The sequence below is a fragment of the Anarhichas minor genome, unplaced genomic scaffold (genome assembly GCF_050575085.1).
Source record: "Anarhichas minor isolate MPS153535 unplaced genomic scaffold, ASM5057508v1 ptg000007l, whole genome shotgun sequence".
Lineage (NCBI taxonomy): Eukaryota > Metazoa > Chordata > Actinopteri > Perciformes > Anarhichadidae > Anarhichas > Anarhichas minor.
In genome coordinates, this window is record NW_027466453.1 from 16089456 (window position 1) to 16106509 (window position 17054).

The 17054-nt window shown below is 41.5% G+C and overlaps 1 protein-coding gene across 1 annotated transcript; it reads right to left on the reverse strand.

The window, feature by feature from the left end:
* Nucleotides 1-9683: 9683 nt before the first annotated feature.
* Nucleotides 9684-15171, reverse strand: LOC142944958 (WAP, Kazal, immunoglobulin, Kunitz and NTR domain-containing protein 2-like). Its single transcript, XM_076086199.1, has 3 exons — nucleotides 12586-15171; nucleotides 11713-12029; nucleotides 9684-11583 (listed from the first exon to the last, which is right to left on the reverse strand). The coding sequence occupies exons 1-3, from the start codon at nucleotides 12796-12798 to the stop codon at nucleotides 10383-10385; spliced, it is 1731 nt and encodes a 576-aa protein (XP_075942314.1). The 5' UTR covers nucleotides 12799-15171; the 3' UTR covers nucleotides 9684-10382.
* Nucleotides 15172-17054: the final 1883 nt, after the last annotated feature.

Genomic DNA, 17054 nt, shown 5'->3' on the forward strand with positions numbered 1-17054 from the left:
TATAAGCGATCTTTCACAGTTTCGCTGTAATCTCTACAGCACAGTGTATTTATGAGGTAGACTCATGTAAGCCGGGTGGAAAGTTGTTTCTATTAGAATCAAGCAAGGCTATTTTATCAAAATGCAGTAAATGATCAGACAACATTAATGTGATTTGTTTTTTATTAATTGGTGAGAGCAACATGTAAACACTGACTGAAAGGCATGACATCACTGCAGATTCACGGTATTCGTAGAGTCATGTTATACGTCTATATAGTATCTATGCAGACCTGTTTTGTCATCCGTCGTCGTTCATAACTGCTGCAGGATTTCTCATCTCTTCAAACTTTTCCAACCCCTCCTCAATACTGAAGCTCCAGTTGTCATGGCAACAGATCAGGCGTAGCGACAACCTCGGGCAAACTTTCGATGCGATACCCCCTCTGGCCTGCTGCCAGTCTATTCAAGCAGCCCATTAACGGTCACTTGGCAGGTGCTGCCCACTTTGGGCGATCATTAAAAAGTGTCAACCTCGCCCCATCCCTCGGTGGTACAGAACTATACTTTCTATTGGTCTTACCTTATTATTTTAATCCAAATCTGTCTATTTTCTTCTCTCTTTCCCTCTGTGTATTTTTATATGCGACCTCTATGATTTACTCAGTGTCTCAGTTTCTCTCAGCCAACAAGCTCACTCTAAGCTTGTGTCTCGGTGCAGGACGCGCCGAGGTCAGAGATCAAGTGTCATGTGATTTGGATGTTTAATACACACTGACATGCTGCCTAAGCTGCTCAGGACGAAAGCATGACGTCATGGGATCTGCCACACATAAATGCGCACGCACACACACACACACACACACACACAGACATAGGCACAAGCCTTGATTAGACGTGAGCTGCACGTGAGGATTTCGGCTGTAGCCAGCTTAGAGGCATTTGCCTGGCACCCAACACACATATATGTAAAGTAAACACATACATATGCCTCACAAAGGCCCATCTGTGGAAAGCGTCATTTATCTTCCTTTTTTACCTGTTGATTACTAATCATCGCCTCTCCAAACAAACCTGAAAGGACTAACTGTTCACCCGTGCAACCCAGCTTCCCTTCCACACAGACGCTTTCATGTTCACTCAAGTCCTCTGCTCTCTTTCTGCGAGAAATGTTTTCGACTCATATGATAATACAGCAAAGGGAAAAACAGGTTTATGGCTTTCCTGCCATTCAAACAGAGAGGGATCCTTTTCATAACAAACGATAAAAGCATCTATTAATATTCATACTCTCTCATGGCGCAGAGGCACAAACTGTGGAGAAAGGAGACCTGACTGCAATCCAAAAATAGTTAGACTGCGACTTGTATCTCGTTCTCCGTCTGTGACAGGCCCAGGCATTTCCTTCCATTTCAAGTAGTGAAACACTTATGTAATGCTTCTCTTGAAATAAGGTCAGACACCCACTGATATGCATCAAGGCGTGTGAAAGTGTGTTCAGAAAAGGAGCAGCCCTGTTTTCCATGTACCTGAATATTTTTCGTAAACTCTGGCTTAATGTAGCATAAAAACCCCGGAGGACTCTCATTTGTCAGGCCATGATCAACAATGACTCAGTCATGATTTAAAGATTACGTTAGTTAGAAAGCAGTAACTGATTAGAAATGGTTTGTAAACTGTGTACAATTCCATGGATTGTATCTATTCATGGAATAGTCAGGGATGGTGACTTACCAAGGAAACTATTTGACGTGCCTATTTCACCAAGCCCCCAGGGTCTCAGTGAGTGACTCATTTTGTAAGGGCCAACATTAATCAGATGCTACAAATGGTACCAAAACATGGGATAGCTACAGGATAACTGCCCCCCTCCCTCCCAATCCACAGAGTGGTGTGTCGAAATTGAAGTTTATTTTGAAAGCACCAAAAGCAGAAATACAAAAAAAGAGAAAGACAATAGATTTCTTTGTTGTTTTCGGCTAAAGGTGGTCGATGTTTTCTGTGAAAAAGTTTTAAAAACCCACTGTACACACGTGAGACGGCCACTAGCTGGTGAATTTAATAATCAGTGTTTTACCTGCATTCCTCTCACTCCATCAACAAATGAATAAATGCCTCATAAGTTTGGCAAACTCAGTATCTTTGCTTCGAAGTAAATGGTTTTGTCTGCGCTTTAAAGAACAACTCATTATGTTAGGCAGTAGTCTAGCACTCCCTCCAGTGTCTGCGGAGCTTTACAGCAGAGACGTGCATTCGTTGGCCCTCCGGTGCCACAGCAACAGGGGCTGTGGAGTCATTGTGGCCGAATTGAGAGAGAGAGTGCTATTTACAGTGACTGTACAGCCATGTGGTCTGTGTCAATGGGGAAAGGCCTGGTTTATTTTCTGTATCAACAAAAACAGGCTGGCTTCTGAATGGAATTTCTCTCGTGCTAATGAGCTATAATGGATGATATTTGTATTTCCATGTATATTTGGACGACTGCAGTGATAATCTTGAGCTGTAAGGTCCGTATGAATCACCACAGTGTGAGGTGTACATTGTAACTATAAAAAACTATACTATATATTAGTCACTATGCACATGATAATGTTATGTAAATATAAATGTTAGCAAAGTCTTAACCAACACAAACCTGATGCTTTCATAGTATAACTCCACAGAATAAGTCATGCCATCTTGTGGTTGGACTGTAACATGAAAGCGACTTTTGTATTGTTTAATTTCTAGTTGGAGTTATTAATATATATATATATATATAAATATAGTACTCTTCATTTATCAAGTGTTTTATTTTCCATGTTATTTTCCATTAACTATGGCAATCAATCCCTGTTTATGTCTATTGTTTTTTGTAAAGCACTTCCAATGTGTTTATACATTTCTCTTTCTTATTAGAGTTAGAAGAGGTATCCATACCTAAGTTTTGTGATGACATATTACCAAAACACTAACCATTGTTATCAAAATATTATATAGAATTTGAGTAACTCATCAATAATTATGGATAACTACAATTTTTGCTTACATCATAACGCCTGAGTTAATAACCGAGGGGAACTGAAACAATATACAAACGAAAGTGGGAAGCACATCGGGATTTTGGACTCCCCTGCTGTGTGTGAATACTGTATAATATGTCTGTAGGCATGTGTGTGGGTGTGCGCGAGTCTGTACACTGGGTCTTTCTAATAGTGTGCACAAACCGCACGCCTACCGTAAGTATTCACATGAGTGCATGTGTTTGTCCCAAGTCCCCAGAAACAGTGCTGGTGCTGCCAATTTGGCACAGTGGCCACAGTGAGAACTGCAGGTCAAATGATGACCTGGGGCCCGCAACAACCTTATGCAATACACATCAATTACAAGAAAAATGTAATTACTCAACAGCAAATGTAATTAGTGACTAGTTTGGAGGTATTTACTGATCACCAATATCTAGCTTAACGTTAGCCCCAGTGACTGCATGACAACCCAACATATTCTCATTCCAACTCGACACCTTGTCAGACCCCTTGGCGTCACTTTCTAACGCACTGGGTAGCCCAGCGCTCGGTCGTGGTTAATGGATTTACTTTATAGTTACTTGAAAACCCGGTGCTTCTCATACAGAAGCTAGAGGCTGACATGTGCTTCGCTATCAGACGCTGAGTTCCGTGACAAAGCGTCAGTATTTGAAAACCGGCTGGAAAACCTGTCCTCGCAGTTAAGATGCCCAGCATCCACCTCTGAGCTAAACCAAGTGATTCCTGTACAAAGCATTACAAATGGCTAACGTTAGGAAGCCAGCTAAGAAGACACGACATGTATAGAAGACAACTTTGAAGTTAATGTGTGGTACATTTCTCCTCTTTTGGTGGCAGCAAACCTCCCCACCCTCCTTCAGCCGCACATTAGTTATTGGGACATACATTTCTAAATGTACTGACAAAAGTCACACATTTGTAACGTATTACAAACTATCGTGTTCTCGCCCAACACTGGTAATGGCGGAGTGTGTATGTGTGTTTGTTGTGTGCACTAAGCATACATCAAAAGCCTGTTCATGAATGAGATGATCATCATGAGCTCATTTGCAAGCAACTTAAACAGTGAAAATTTTGATGTGAGAAGGTCGTCTCTCTCATACTGTCCTTTGTCTAAACACATCATCGCTTTCATTTTAAAACACTCAGCGAGGTCTCTAATAGCTCCTGTGTCCTTCCCTTCATCTCCCAGAGGATTCTCTCCTTTTTTTTCTTTTTCAAGTCTAGTTACAGATAATTCCGATCAGTCACACCAACAGCTTCTTGTTCCACTCCTGCTGCTATTCTGCTGGGTCACACTAGGGAAACTGTCCTCATCCCAAAACAGAAACAATGTGAAATCCCTGAGTGACTCACTGTGATGTTGGTTTGGGATTAGAACATTTTGTCCCAAGCATCCCTTTATCCCCACACCCTCCCTCTCTCTGCCTCTCTTTTGGCCACTCCCCACTCTATCTCTCGTGCTGTGTCACTTCTGTTTGGATTTTTCTATCTTCTGTGTCTCTCTATCGTTCCCATTTATGAAAAAGCCTTGATTGTAAGTGAAACTTGTCTCACAGAGTGTGTACATCTGCACATGCAGGCTGAAACAGACATTTCATTACATGTGTGTGTGCACGTATCAGCGAGTGTGTGTATGACATGAATCAACACCAGGCTGGTGGTGTGACATCTCATTAAAGAGACAGTCTGCATGCATTGCCAGCACATCAAAATTTCCCCAACTGAAAGCCTGAGACATAGTTTTGGGGGAAAGAGGTACTTTAAATGCATTGTTTTATGCAATGTGTACAGGTCCTGTGTGTTTATGTGTTAGGATATGTGCATATGTTTATGCGTGTGCCAGCATGTGTGTCATGTTGGATGATGGCTAGCAGCCTGTGGCTAGTATTTTAACCATATTTTACAATGTACGATGCACATAAAAATAATAATTTATACACCAGCCACCAGCCACTTGTGTAAACCTTTTTCATGCAGCAACAAGTTGGTGAAAATTTAAACAGGAATTATAAATCTATTTGAGTCTCAGGGTTCATCAGCGGTTTGAATCCATTAATTTCTAAATGTCACCAAACTGTATTTGTGTTTGATTGCTTGTCATGGCATGTACAAGGACACGTTTAAATTTCAAGTGATTATTGCACTAGCCCCTCTATATTTAATAATTAGAAGTCACAGGTTTGTATAGAGCATCATGCAAGGCTGTAATCGAATGGAGGAAATTGCTATTCCTCTTAAATAACATGGTTAATATTCATACTAAGAGGATGCACGGGTTATGTTATAAGTGAATCTACATTCGTCACTGGTTTCATAAGATTAGTGTGTGTGTGTGTGTGTGTGTGTGTGTGTGTGTGTGTCTTTCAGATTTCTCCTTATGCAATAAGCAGAATAAACAGCATGCCATGACACGTCGTTGCTCTGACAGCGTATGTAATGAAGCTGCCTCCTGATTACTTCTGTTTCCTTATCATCACAGAAAAGACATGTTTGATACAGTTGGCACAGCAGCTTTCTTCTCACTCCGATGGCCTTGCTATGGTGTCAAACAATGAATAACAAAGGAACAATTAATAAACTACACTTTTCATTTGTACATGAGAGGCTGCTGTGCACTGTTGACAACTGAATATTACACTTCATTTAATGAAAATGAAGTGTTAAAAACCCAATTATGACAATGTAATTATATTTACTGCAACCAGCAGAGTCCCTATATCCACTAAGATCTAACTATAAAGATCTATAATAAAGTAGGCATGGATACAACACAGAGATGTGAGCGGTAACTGTGTCCTAGTTTCCCCCTACATTGAGCAGTTACTATTTTTAGAAAGCAGAAAGATAAGGGGGGAAAAGAATCCCCTGGAGTCGACAGCAGCAGTTTTATGTTCTGGACAATTTACACCCTCCTTATGCTATGATGACCTTTCTGCCTTCATCGTTCACTCATCCCAGCCCCCCTCATACCCTCTGCTCCTCTATGTCCTTTCTCCGTACTTTTCTCCTTGCCTTTCTTGATCCCCCCCCCCCCCCTCTCTTCCCTCCCACCTCCTGCCCTTTTATCTGTTCCCCTCTATATATTCAGTTTTCCTCTCGTGTCATATTTCATCTTCCATCCTCCAACATGTCTCCAGTTTCTCCTGCTCTGTCAGCACACACTTCCATATTGCCAACCAGCCATTTACCTATAATGTTTACCATACACCCACCCCCCTTCAGCTGTCTTACTGTAAATAATAAGCAAAGGAGAGCTGCATGACTGCAAATGTCAAGTTGTGTATTTATTATGAGCAAATCAATCTTGTACTTTTTGCGTGTGCCTGTTTGTTTAACCATGTAATGCAAAAACAAAAACTGTCATTTGTCTGCTCCAACATGAAACGTCCTTTGTGTGACTATAGAAATCGTCTTCCTCACCTAATGTCAGCAACATTTATCCACTGCACTCGTGCACTCACTGTGTCTGTGTGTGCACATGCATGCATGGATTTATAGAGAATGTGAATGTAGTGTGCTGCATTTTATCTTGGTAATTTATGACTTTCTGTCGTTTTGTTCCACTCTCTCTATCCCTTCCCATCTGGCAAATTTTAGTCTAACCCAACACATAGACCAGCTGTGTCGTGAAGAGATGCTATTGACACTGTGTGCGTGCGTACATGCGTGTGCGGCTGCACACATCCAGTGTATTGGGCACAATCTTCCAGCCCATCTGGTTGACTGCTTGTGGAGGCATTCATCGGGCATGTGACATTGAGTGTGTAATAGACGGAAAATTACAATAAAATCTGCTTGGCTACACTGTAAAAGCCGAAATAAACATTCACTTTAACTACTTATTTTGTGCATTTTTAGGTCTTAAATATCATACTTTTTCAAGCAAGTAAACAAATCTGCTTCACTTCAACATGTTTCCAATACAAACTGGTATTTTCTTGAGTTCATTGCTTCAATCTCTCTTACCAAAACATATTACATTTTTAGAAGATTCCTGATAGTGAAATTGCACTAAGTGGACATTTATGCAGCATTGTTGTGTATAAAGATCAACTATTGATGGCTAAACTGACTTGTTAAAATGCAAACTTAATAAAGTGTATTTTTTGTAATGAATGAAAACGTTGAATGTAAGTGGCACATATCAAAGAGATAAGCAACAGTTATGCTTAGGCCAGTTTATAGCAGCTCACTCTTGTCACCAGGCTTTGTTGTGCTGCCACCCAATGGCCAACTTCATCAATTGCACAGAATGCAGTAATGTAGTTTTCCTCATTATCTATCTTGGTATTGAAATCTCCCACACACATGACACCTGATAGTAAATGTAAAAACAACATCAGCATAAGTTGTATGAAATCAGAGTCAGCACATTAGTCCCTTTGTTATGGTATCTAGTTATATAGTCCAGATTAATGTTAAATTAAAAGCAAGGGCAATGTGAGATGTGATTATAAGGTTGGAAAGAGTAATATAATATTGTACTTTTAAGTACTATTACTTTAAAGCAATTTTACTGAAGGACATTTTTTGCAAAAGTAAAACGGTGATTGGTTAAATGATAGGCTCCACCCTCCTGCGACCAAAGACACACCTGTAGCTTCTTCTTCTCTGCTGCAGAAGCTGAGTTATCTCCTTTCCTTTTCCATTCTTACACAGTTTATCAGTTTAGAGTTAAGAGTTTTTTTCTAATACTCAAAAAGGTACCAGAACATAAATAGATATGTCTGAGGACAGGGTATGGGTGCATACATCACTTTTCTCCTAAATACATCTTCAGCTTCCATTTAAAAAAAATGACTTTAGACTTTAGTGGACTTATGTCTCACACATTGCAAACGTCTCTTAGAGCACATAGATCCCCACAGTGAACTGATACAAAAATGATTCATTGATCTTTCTGTATCATATCAAAGGGGAAGCTACATTATCCCCTAATAGCATAAGACACCGTTGCATTGTGGGTAATGTAGGCAACATATTTTGACAAGGAATAAGAATGCATGGAATAAAAAACACAACAGGCCTTTCTCTGCTTCTGCAGCATTGATTTGTATCCTTGTTTTTTTAATTGTCTATTGTGTGTCCGACAATATTGTATGAATGCAATGATAATTAGGTGGAGTAGTGTTTTAAATGAAATGGCTTATCACTTTACTTGTTCACCCAAGTTTGTGTAATGAAATACAGTTGTTGGTTATCCGTACCTTATGTGAAAATCATCTCAATTTCCTGAGCAACATAATCAATGTACAATCAAAGGCTATTTGTGTGTATTAGTTATTGGTAAAGAGAGTCGAACATCACTCTGAACACCAACAGGTTCCTCACTGATACTGTGTCACTAAGGGCATTGGGCCCCCCTTTTGTGCCTGAGGCTGTCTGGCTTATTATTATGGTCTGTCTGGCAAGCTGCCTGGCTGGTGGTCTCTAAGTGAACTTGATACTGAACTCAGCAGTCAACTGTGATGTGAAGAGCTGTGCGGAGCTAGTCTGGAGCTCAGCCAGTCATTTAACACTTGTCAACAGTTCTAATGAAAGTGGCCTTTTCCTTGGTGGCCTCTTTTTCATTAGCAGGGTCAGAGGTCGACCACTCAAGGCTGGCTGTCTATCAGCAGACAGTTGAGGGAAGAGGGTTGAGGATGGGGGTTAGAGAAGGGGATAGGGAAGAGGGGGAAGGGGGAAATTATTCACTTGCTAGTTGGACCCTTCTATTTCCTGTATGGCCTGCTGGTCTTTGTCACTCATTTTGTTCTTAAGGCATCCCACAGTGCTAGTGCTTGTCAACCCTGAGTTGATTATCACCTGACATTGTAGCTGTTTGCACCTAAATACTCTTGCATAGTAGAATTTTCCCAATGTCTTAATCTCTTCCACACCAAGATTAAGCTACAATCTCCAGTACTAAAATAAGCTCTAACCTAAGCTCTTTTTTTTAACTTTAGGGATTACATTTCTCAATTTCTACTTGACTTTACTCTCTTTTCATTCCTCTCACTGTTTTCTATTATGCCCCTTTAACACAGATGTGGCCAAAGAAGTGAGTGAAAGAGAGAGAATCAGCCGACGTCCCTCTCCTCCTCCTCATCCCCTTCACCCTGGCCTCTCACACATGAAAGGAGCCGCACAAGGCCAATAGATGGCTGGTGGGGTGTGTGCTATGCGAGGGCCCCAGACCCAGACACAACACAACACACAGCTCTGCGGGCCACCACAGCGGGGCTGGAATGTGACCTGCTTCAGACTAGGCCCTGTGTATGTGTGTGAAATACTAAGGAGGAGGACATGGATGAAAGGATGCACTGCCTGCATGAGCCTTTTGATAAGCTGTGAGCATGTTGGGTATTTTGTCTTCAACACAGGGAACAGCAAAACATCACAAAGCAAGGACATCTGTTGTATGTTTTAAAATCATCTTTATTCATTTTGCCATCGTATTCCATAAAAGTTTTAATGGACACTAATATATAATAGATAACGTCAAAATATGTCTGCTCTCTATGTAGTTGGATTCACAGAGAGACTTTCTGCCTATATATATATATATATATATATATATATATATATATATATATATATATATATATATATATATATATATATATATATATATATATATATATATATATATATATATATATATATATATATATATATATATAAGAAATAGATCAAGAAAAATAAATACATAGTACAGAAGTCCACATACATACTCTGTATTGTAAATTAAGTCTTATCAAAATAGATTCCACAAAATATGGAACCAAAGAGCTTATTTGATTCTGGTAAATAAACTGAGGCTTCGCATTGCATTATTGTGAGCTCAAGTGCTCCTGACAGATGTTACACAATGTGTTGGGATAACCCACAAAACGTCACATTAAAACATACCCTTAAATTAATAATATTAGTGTATTAAAGATAACATTTGGAGAGGAAATCTAGAATGCCGTTTTAGTAAAGGGTTGCAAGAGGAAATACTTTGTACAGGGTAAATGCTTGTGACTAATACTATTCTACCTGCCTTTTCCAGACAGTGTGCCCTAAGTGTGGACATCGAAACTGTCTAAGCTTGATTCTAATTTTAAAAGAGAACTATTAGGACAGTTTTGAAACAGCTTTCCGGAAAGAAATCATGAATGAAAACAGCAGACAAAAATGACAACAGTAAAGCTACGAGGAGTGGTTTTCTGAGATCTACTGAGTGATAAGAAAGGAAGAGAAACATCTCAAACAGGCAACGAAACCTCCAATGTTACAGATAAGTTACTCGTTTATGTTTACGGGCAGTCAGTCAGACTGGTGAGTTCACTGGAGCTTGGAAAAATCAGAAAACACAACTTACTTTCAGTGAGTGTGAAACTTAAATAGACTCTACTGGACGGCAGAGAAATCTTTAAGGAAATCACAGGTTTTCTTGTGGATAACCTCACGGAGCTTCCTGATTCTACGAGTGCTGGAGGATCCTACAAAGCTGTCGGGCTGCAGGACGGCCATCCCATTCTGAACATCCCCCATGATGATGAGCTGTCCGTCGGCTGTGGTGATGTTGGGGCAGGGGCAGTTCCAGTCCATGTTCAGAAGAGTCACCTCCAAGGGCTCTTTGCCAAAGAATCTCAGGCCCATCTTCTCATCTTTCAAGATCTCCTCCACTGTCACCAGAGCGTGGCCCGACTCCTGCTCCTCCGTCAGCTCGTTAACACGGCCAAGGATCACAAAGTCACTCTTACAGAAGCTGGTGACCATCTTGGCTCGGGGCTTACACATCTTGCACTTGCGGTTCTTCTGAAACGGACACATCTCTTCACAGGCCTCTTTAGACTCGAAGCTGTTCTCGTTGCCACCACAGCCTCCGAACACAAAGGACTGGCACTTCTTGAGGCTGTTGCTATAAGCCCAGCGAGGCTCATAGGCCTTGCAAGGCCCTTGGAGGCTCGGCAGGCTGCAGGGAGCCGCTAGCTCTCCTCCGCATGACAGCATGCAGGCTTCATATGTGTTGAAATGGTTACGGTTTTTGTTGCACTGACTGTAGGTAAAGGTGAAGCAATTGTTCCTCTTTGGTTCATAGTACCAGCTTATGCTCTCTTCTCCACAGCCGTCTGTGTCTGGACTCTTGAGACACTCTTCAGCTGGAAATGGCAGGCTGGTATTATTCCCCTCTGCATTCCTACCTTTCGCATCCTTCCCGATCACCACCAAGGGAAAGTGCGACGACACACTTCCGCCAACATTTTTGGCCGTACACGTATAAATGCCGGCATCCTGAAGTTGCGCGTTGTATATGACCAGCTGGCCAATGTTAGTGACCACAACGTTCCCTCTAACATGATTAGGCCTCATTATGGTGTTCTCTTTGCCCTTCAGTTGTTTCTCCCAAGTGATATGCGGATGTGGCTTTCCAGACACCTCACACAGGAAGCTAGCTGTCTCACCCACAAAAACAGCCTGTTGGGTGGGGCCGCTGTGTATGGTGGGAAGCTGGATGTCAGCAGGGAGGGTGGTCTGGAGGGCGGTGGTGGGATGTAAGGTGGTCTCTGCTGGGATGGGACTGGTGTTTGGCCAGGTCAAGTGGTACCTGTAGGTAGGTTGAATAACAAAGGACTTAATCAGCCAGATACAGCCAGAAAAATAGACTAAAATGAGACAACTTTACCTCATCACACCAAAAACAAATGGTAGATATCTAAAATACTTAACATGTTACCTGCAGGTGACCTCAGATATAGAGATACCCTTGGAACAGGCCTCTGCATCCATGTAGCACTTGTTATAGTACGTCATGCCGTCAGACGCACACGTGAAGTGGGGTTCTCTCTCACAGCGGTCCCGACACTTACAAACAGGCTGGCCGTCCCAGATGTCACACTCGGACCCTTGCTGAGAGCACATGAACTTGTCGCAGGTGGCGCCCTCTGGCATTCCTATGGGCCCCTTGTTGCCCTTGACGTCTATATAGCGTGATGCCACACAGCTCTTGTTACCACATACATTAGGGCAGCACTTCTCAAATGCTTCACAGTCCTAAAGTAGGAAGAGAAAAGAAAAATCACTACTGTTAGTTTTTTTTAGTTTTATACAGTTTCAGTTAAAATTCTGCAGAAAATGTTTTTTATTCCTGGAGAAATTCTCCTCACAAAATATTACCTGTATGTTTCATAAGGGTACATTTAGATCAGAGGGCTCTTTACATTTTATCAGTGTGGATGAGTTTTGACCAATATTTGGTCAACTTGAAACAGCATGAATAAAAACTTGAAGGAGGTAAATGTTGTTAAAAATGTGACATGTGTAACACTACGATTATTTTTGTTAAATTGTGTTATGGCTTGGCATTTTTTTTCTATCAAACCCCCATGCAGCAACTCTTGCACAATTCAAAGGAAAACAGGAATTGTTGGCATATGATAGCTGCTCCTTTAGCTGTTTGACATTTAGGGGGTTTCGTCCAACATGAGATCCTGGTCTACTAACGGATATAACTTTGACTGCAAACGAACTGCGTCATATGTCCTATTGTCTAGGCTACACATTTACATCAGCAGTAGCTACATCACCGTCAGTTGCAGGTTCAACTCACCTGGTCGGATTCACACTCGCGCATGCAGGTGCTCATAGCATCCACCCACAGGTTGGGGTTCAGGTCATTTGGGCACAGACCTGCGTGAGAATACACCACTTTTGCCACGGACATGGGCATTGCTCTCACGCGGCTGCTGCCCGTATAAAGGAGTATAGTATAACAATGTCCCAGAAGAAACCAAATCCATCGAGGAAACAGCATCCACCACATGTCCGACGCGTAACACAACGGACGTTAAAAAAAAGAAATCTTGAAAATGCAAGTTTAACAACGACTTTAAAGTTTTGTGGAAAAATACTCTGTAAACTCTCCTCAAGCTGTCGCGTTATTAGTTCCTAACCACTGGATTCAGATGCTGCACAAAAGCAGCAAAATAGGAGCGTGCGGGACCGGGTCTCGATGTGGAGAGCTCTCCAGGTTAGACGCTCGACGTAGTAGCGAGAGATGAGATTAGTGCTGCGGTGAGCAAACCCACTTAAGATCTAACTACATGAATTACAGTGACATGTCTAGTCGGGCAGCAAATCCCAGCTGAGTTACAGTTATGATCAACTTAATTAAAGGGGGAAAAAAAAGTTTGCAGGCGCTGTTTCATAAAGGACTGGCGAGACACCTGTGCGTAAGTCGCTGCTGCCTTAACCCTTAGCTTGCAAAGGAGAAAGAGATATGCAGCACTAACTCTAAAAAGTAGAGTAGATAAGATTTAAATCAAACATTTAACATCTTCACACATTTAAATAATAAGTGTAAAGGTATCGGAATCTTGAAGAAAAGACAGTATTGTGCAAAACAGTTTCTTACAATATAGCAAATAGTTATTATTGTGTAGCATTTCAAAATAGGAAGATGCTTTGTCTTGTCATATGCACCAAATTAAAGAAGCACTGTGTGACAATACTGTGCACTATAGTACTGCATTCAAATTTAGCACCGTTTACTGTAAAATCCCTGCTGTCCATATGGACAAAACGTTCATGTCCAGAAGATGGCACCAAACTCAGTGTCTTCTTTTTGTAGATCCTATTCTGGTTTCCCTTCTGAGCTCAAAGTGAACCAAAGAGCTCAATTTCACCTGAGTGGGTTTGTGGTTTCCCTTCTCGTCTTTTTCCTCTAAAGGTTTCTGTACCTCAAAAACTCCATGACCAACAACAGCAAATCTTTCCAGATATGTGATAACAGTTATACTTGAGCACCAGGTGATGGTGCCATAAAGCCACTTCTGTGTTTTGGCCAGTAATATCTGAGCTGCTTGTTACAGAATCCAACCTTCCAAACTGTACTATTTTTTATATAATACATTTAATTTCTGCCATATTGGATACACCATTTTGCCAGCCTGCCATATTCACTGAAACGGTATATTGTCCATTTGTCACATAATGTACCATTCAGGTTTAACTGATTCAAATGATAAAACATTCATCCTCAAACATTCTAGTTTGTTGTATGTGTTACACCGTGACGTGTGTTGTAAAATGTCCTGAAAACTCCAGTCAGGAGTCATAATTCTTAATAAACCCACCACTGCAAAACGTTGGAAATGCCCCAAATAGTGAAGTGTACAAGTCGTAGCATATACTTGACATGGTACAAAGAAAACATGATCATGATCTACATGTCTCGGTAGCTGAGTATGCCAATCGTCCCAGTTTGTCTACAATACTCTATCAGACAGATGGAATATTAAGTTGTATCAATTAAAAAACAGTCCTTTCTCCAACTACCACACTCACCCACTTGGGTTGAGTTAATCAGAAAATCCTATTTACATGCCATTTCATATATAAAGCATCTTCAATGTTGTAATATGATGTAGCGTCGCTAGTGATGGGACTGAAATGAAAGGGATGATGCTGGGCATATTGCAATCAACAAGCTCAAGCTATCACAATATTGACATGTAAGAAGTCACAAGTAGTACAGACAGCTTGGCCGGGTTTTCACAACATGATATATGTTGAGAAAACTCGGTTTGTTCCATGAAAGCCGATTCTAGGAAGTGTTGCAGAAAAGGGAGCTTCAAAACAAAAGAAATTGGCTGGTGGTCTGTTTGGTTGTGAACATGAACAGAAGAAAGGATTATGATACAGTTCCAGTGACACAGCCTAGGAACACCATTAAACTCAAATTAAACTGCTTTTGCTGACGTTAAAAAGCTGGTCTATATGTATCTTTAGATGAACAAAATATCCAACATTTGTCTGTGTGTGTGTGTGTGTGTCTGTGTGTGTGTGTGTGTGTGTGTGTGAGTATGTAGTGCTTCCCAAGCTGAGTCCCTGCTGAGTCCAAAGAGGCCCAGTGCGCTCCAGGCCAAACCCTGCAGTCTTAGTCTGGTCTGAGTCTGTGAGCCCTCTCTAAAAACATGCACGCACACACACGCACGCACACGCAAACACACGCATGCACATAAAGCCTATAAGTAATTAGTGACTATAGTAAAGAAACAGTGATTATCTAACTGACGATAATAACGATCACTTATAGAAAATAGATTGTAGGAATTATATACTACCCATTTTACACACATACACATATGTGCATGCTCTCTATTTCATGCAAATGCACAAACACAGTGAAGCTGTGTTTTCAGTGTCTGCCCACCCGCCCACCCCTAACCTTTACCCCTCAAGATCCTGCATTCCCAGCATAGCCAGCACTGGGGCTACAGGGCATGTCAATATATTGAATAAAGCCTCATGGTGGACCCCATGCAGGGCGCCCCGACCGTCTATCTGCCTTCAGCGTATGTATTGTCTGCAAACAGACCTTGACTTTGACCCTCTCTGTGCACACTCACCATCTTTCTGAGACCAGATCAAAACAGCTTTGCAACTCAAGGAATGTCTCCATTTATTTTTCTTGCAATATGTAGATTAGTGGTTCAAACGCGCCGTAAAGCTTCCAGATCCTGGTGCTTGCAAATACTTTATCACAATCATGTTATCCTCAGTAACTGCAAACGTCCACTGACAAGAGCATAACATCAAAAAACAGCATAAATTGTAAGTGTTAAAATAATTTGCTGTAATGATCTTTGCCGATCACGGATGAAGCTACGATGGTAGAATAACCGGCAGCCATTGGATGGTATTTCACCTTGAAACCAAAATCTCTGGCACACACTGATGTAAAGACCGCCAACCGTCTACTGACGCCAGAATTCAGTGTAAAACAGTAGCCTACAATGTTTGGTTACAGTACTTTTGGTTTTGTACGGATTAAACAAGAGATATAACATTAGCTGATGAGCTTTAGATATCTACACATTAGCTGTTTCCCCTCGTCCCCCATGATCCATGTGTTTTACTGTGATTTCTGGTCTAGATGCAGCAACTTTTCCTTTCTCCAAAACCATGGGACTCAATAAAGTAAGCCCAACATTTATGCTATGCTAAGCTAACAGGGTGCTGGCTGGAGCCTCATATTGAACAGACGGTTAAGAGAGCCTCAATCCTCGCATACAACTCTCCGCCAGAAGGCAAAGAAGCACATTTCCACTATTTCTTTGCTGTATGTGGGCCTGTACAGCTCAAGCTGCATGAGATGGCTGACACACTCCATTTATAAGATGTCCCTGGCATTTCACTTTTCTTTCTTCCAAGTCACTCACAGGGCCCCACAGTTTGTTGGGTATATACAGTATATACATAAATGCTGTATATATAAGCTACTGTAAATCTGACCTCAGCATTAATCTCTCAGTGGCTTTACACAAATAAGCAGCTCTGTGTATTGGCTTTGTGTATAATGCCTGTTAGAGACGGGCACATATTGCACCACGGCCATAGTATAAGCTCATCGAGCAAGGCACGTACCTGTGAGTAACGTCGCCTTGTGCCTCCATTTCTAAAATGCTCTTAAGGGTTCTTGACCATGCAGGTCCACAGCGTCTCTTGCCCATGACTGAGTCCCGGGAAGCTGGTTCATACTAAGCGTATTATGAGTGTCTCACTCCAGAACAAAGGAGAGGGACACGTCCAGCCACAGCAGGGCCCTAAGCTGATTCCTCAGCTCCAGTCTAGACACACAGCACAACATGCCGATGGACACACATGCAGGCATACATGCGCAGATCCACGGGGGTCCACTATAATGTATATGTCCTGATTGCCATACATTCCTTTGTCCCTATATTTAGGTTGCGCACACACACATTTAACTTTCTTAACGCCATTCCGCTCAGATTATGCAATATTTGCTCTCTCCGGATTGCAGCGTCTGAACATCTGCTCACCGCATGAACACTATTGTATTCATTTCACTGAAGAGGTTAAGGATTTCTAGCGTGTCAGTATGACCATAACTTAGGTGTTGTTTATGTTCTTTAAATCAGAGAGGGAACATAACAAAATGTCTCGTTTTTTAAGGTCAAAACAGAACGTACAACATTGGCTCGTTGCACAAATACAGGTCAAAAGTGAAAAACCACAGCTGGACGGTAGAATACTGAACTTTGTAATGCGTAT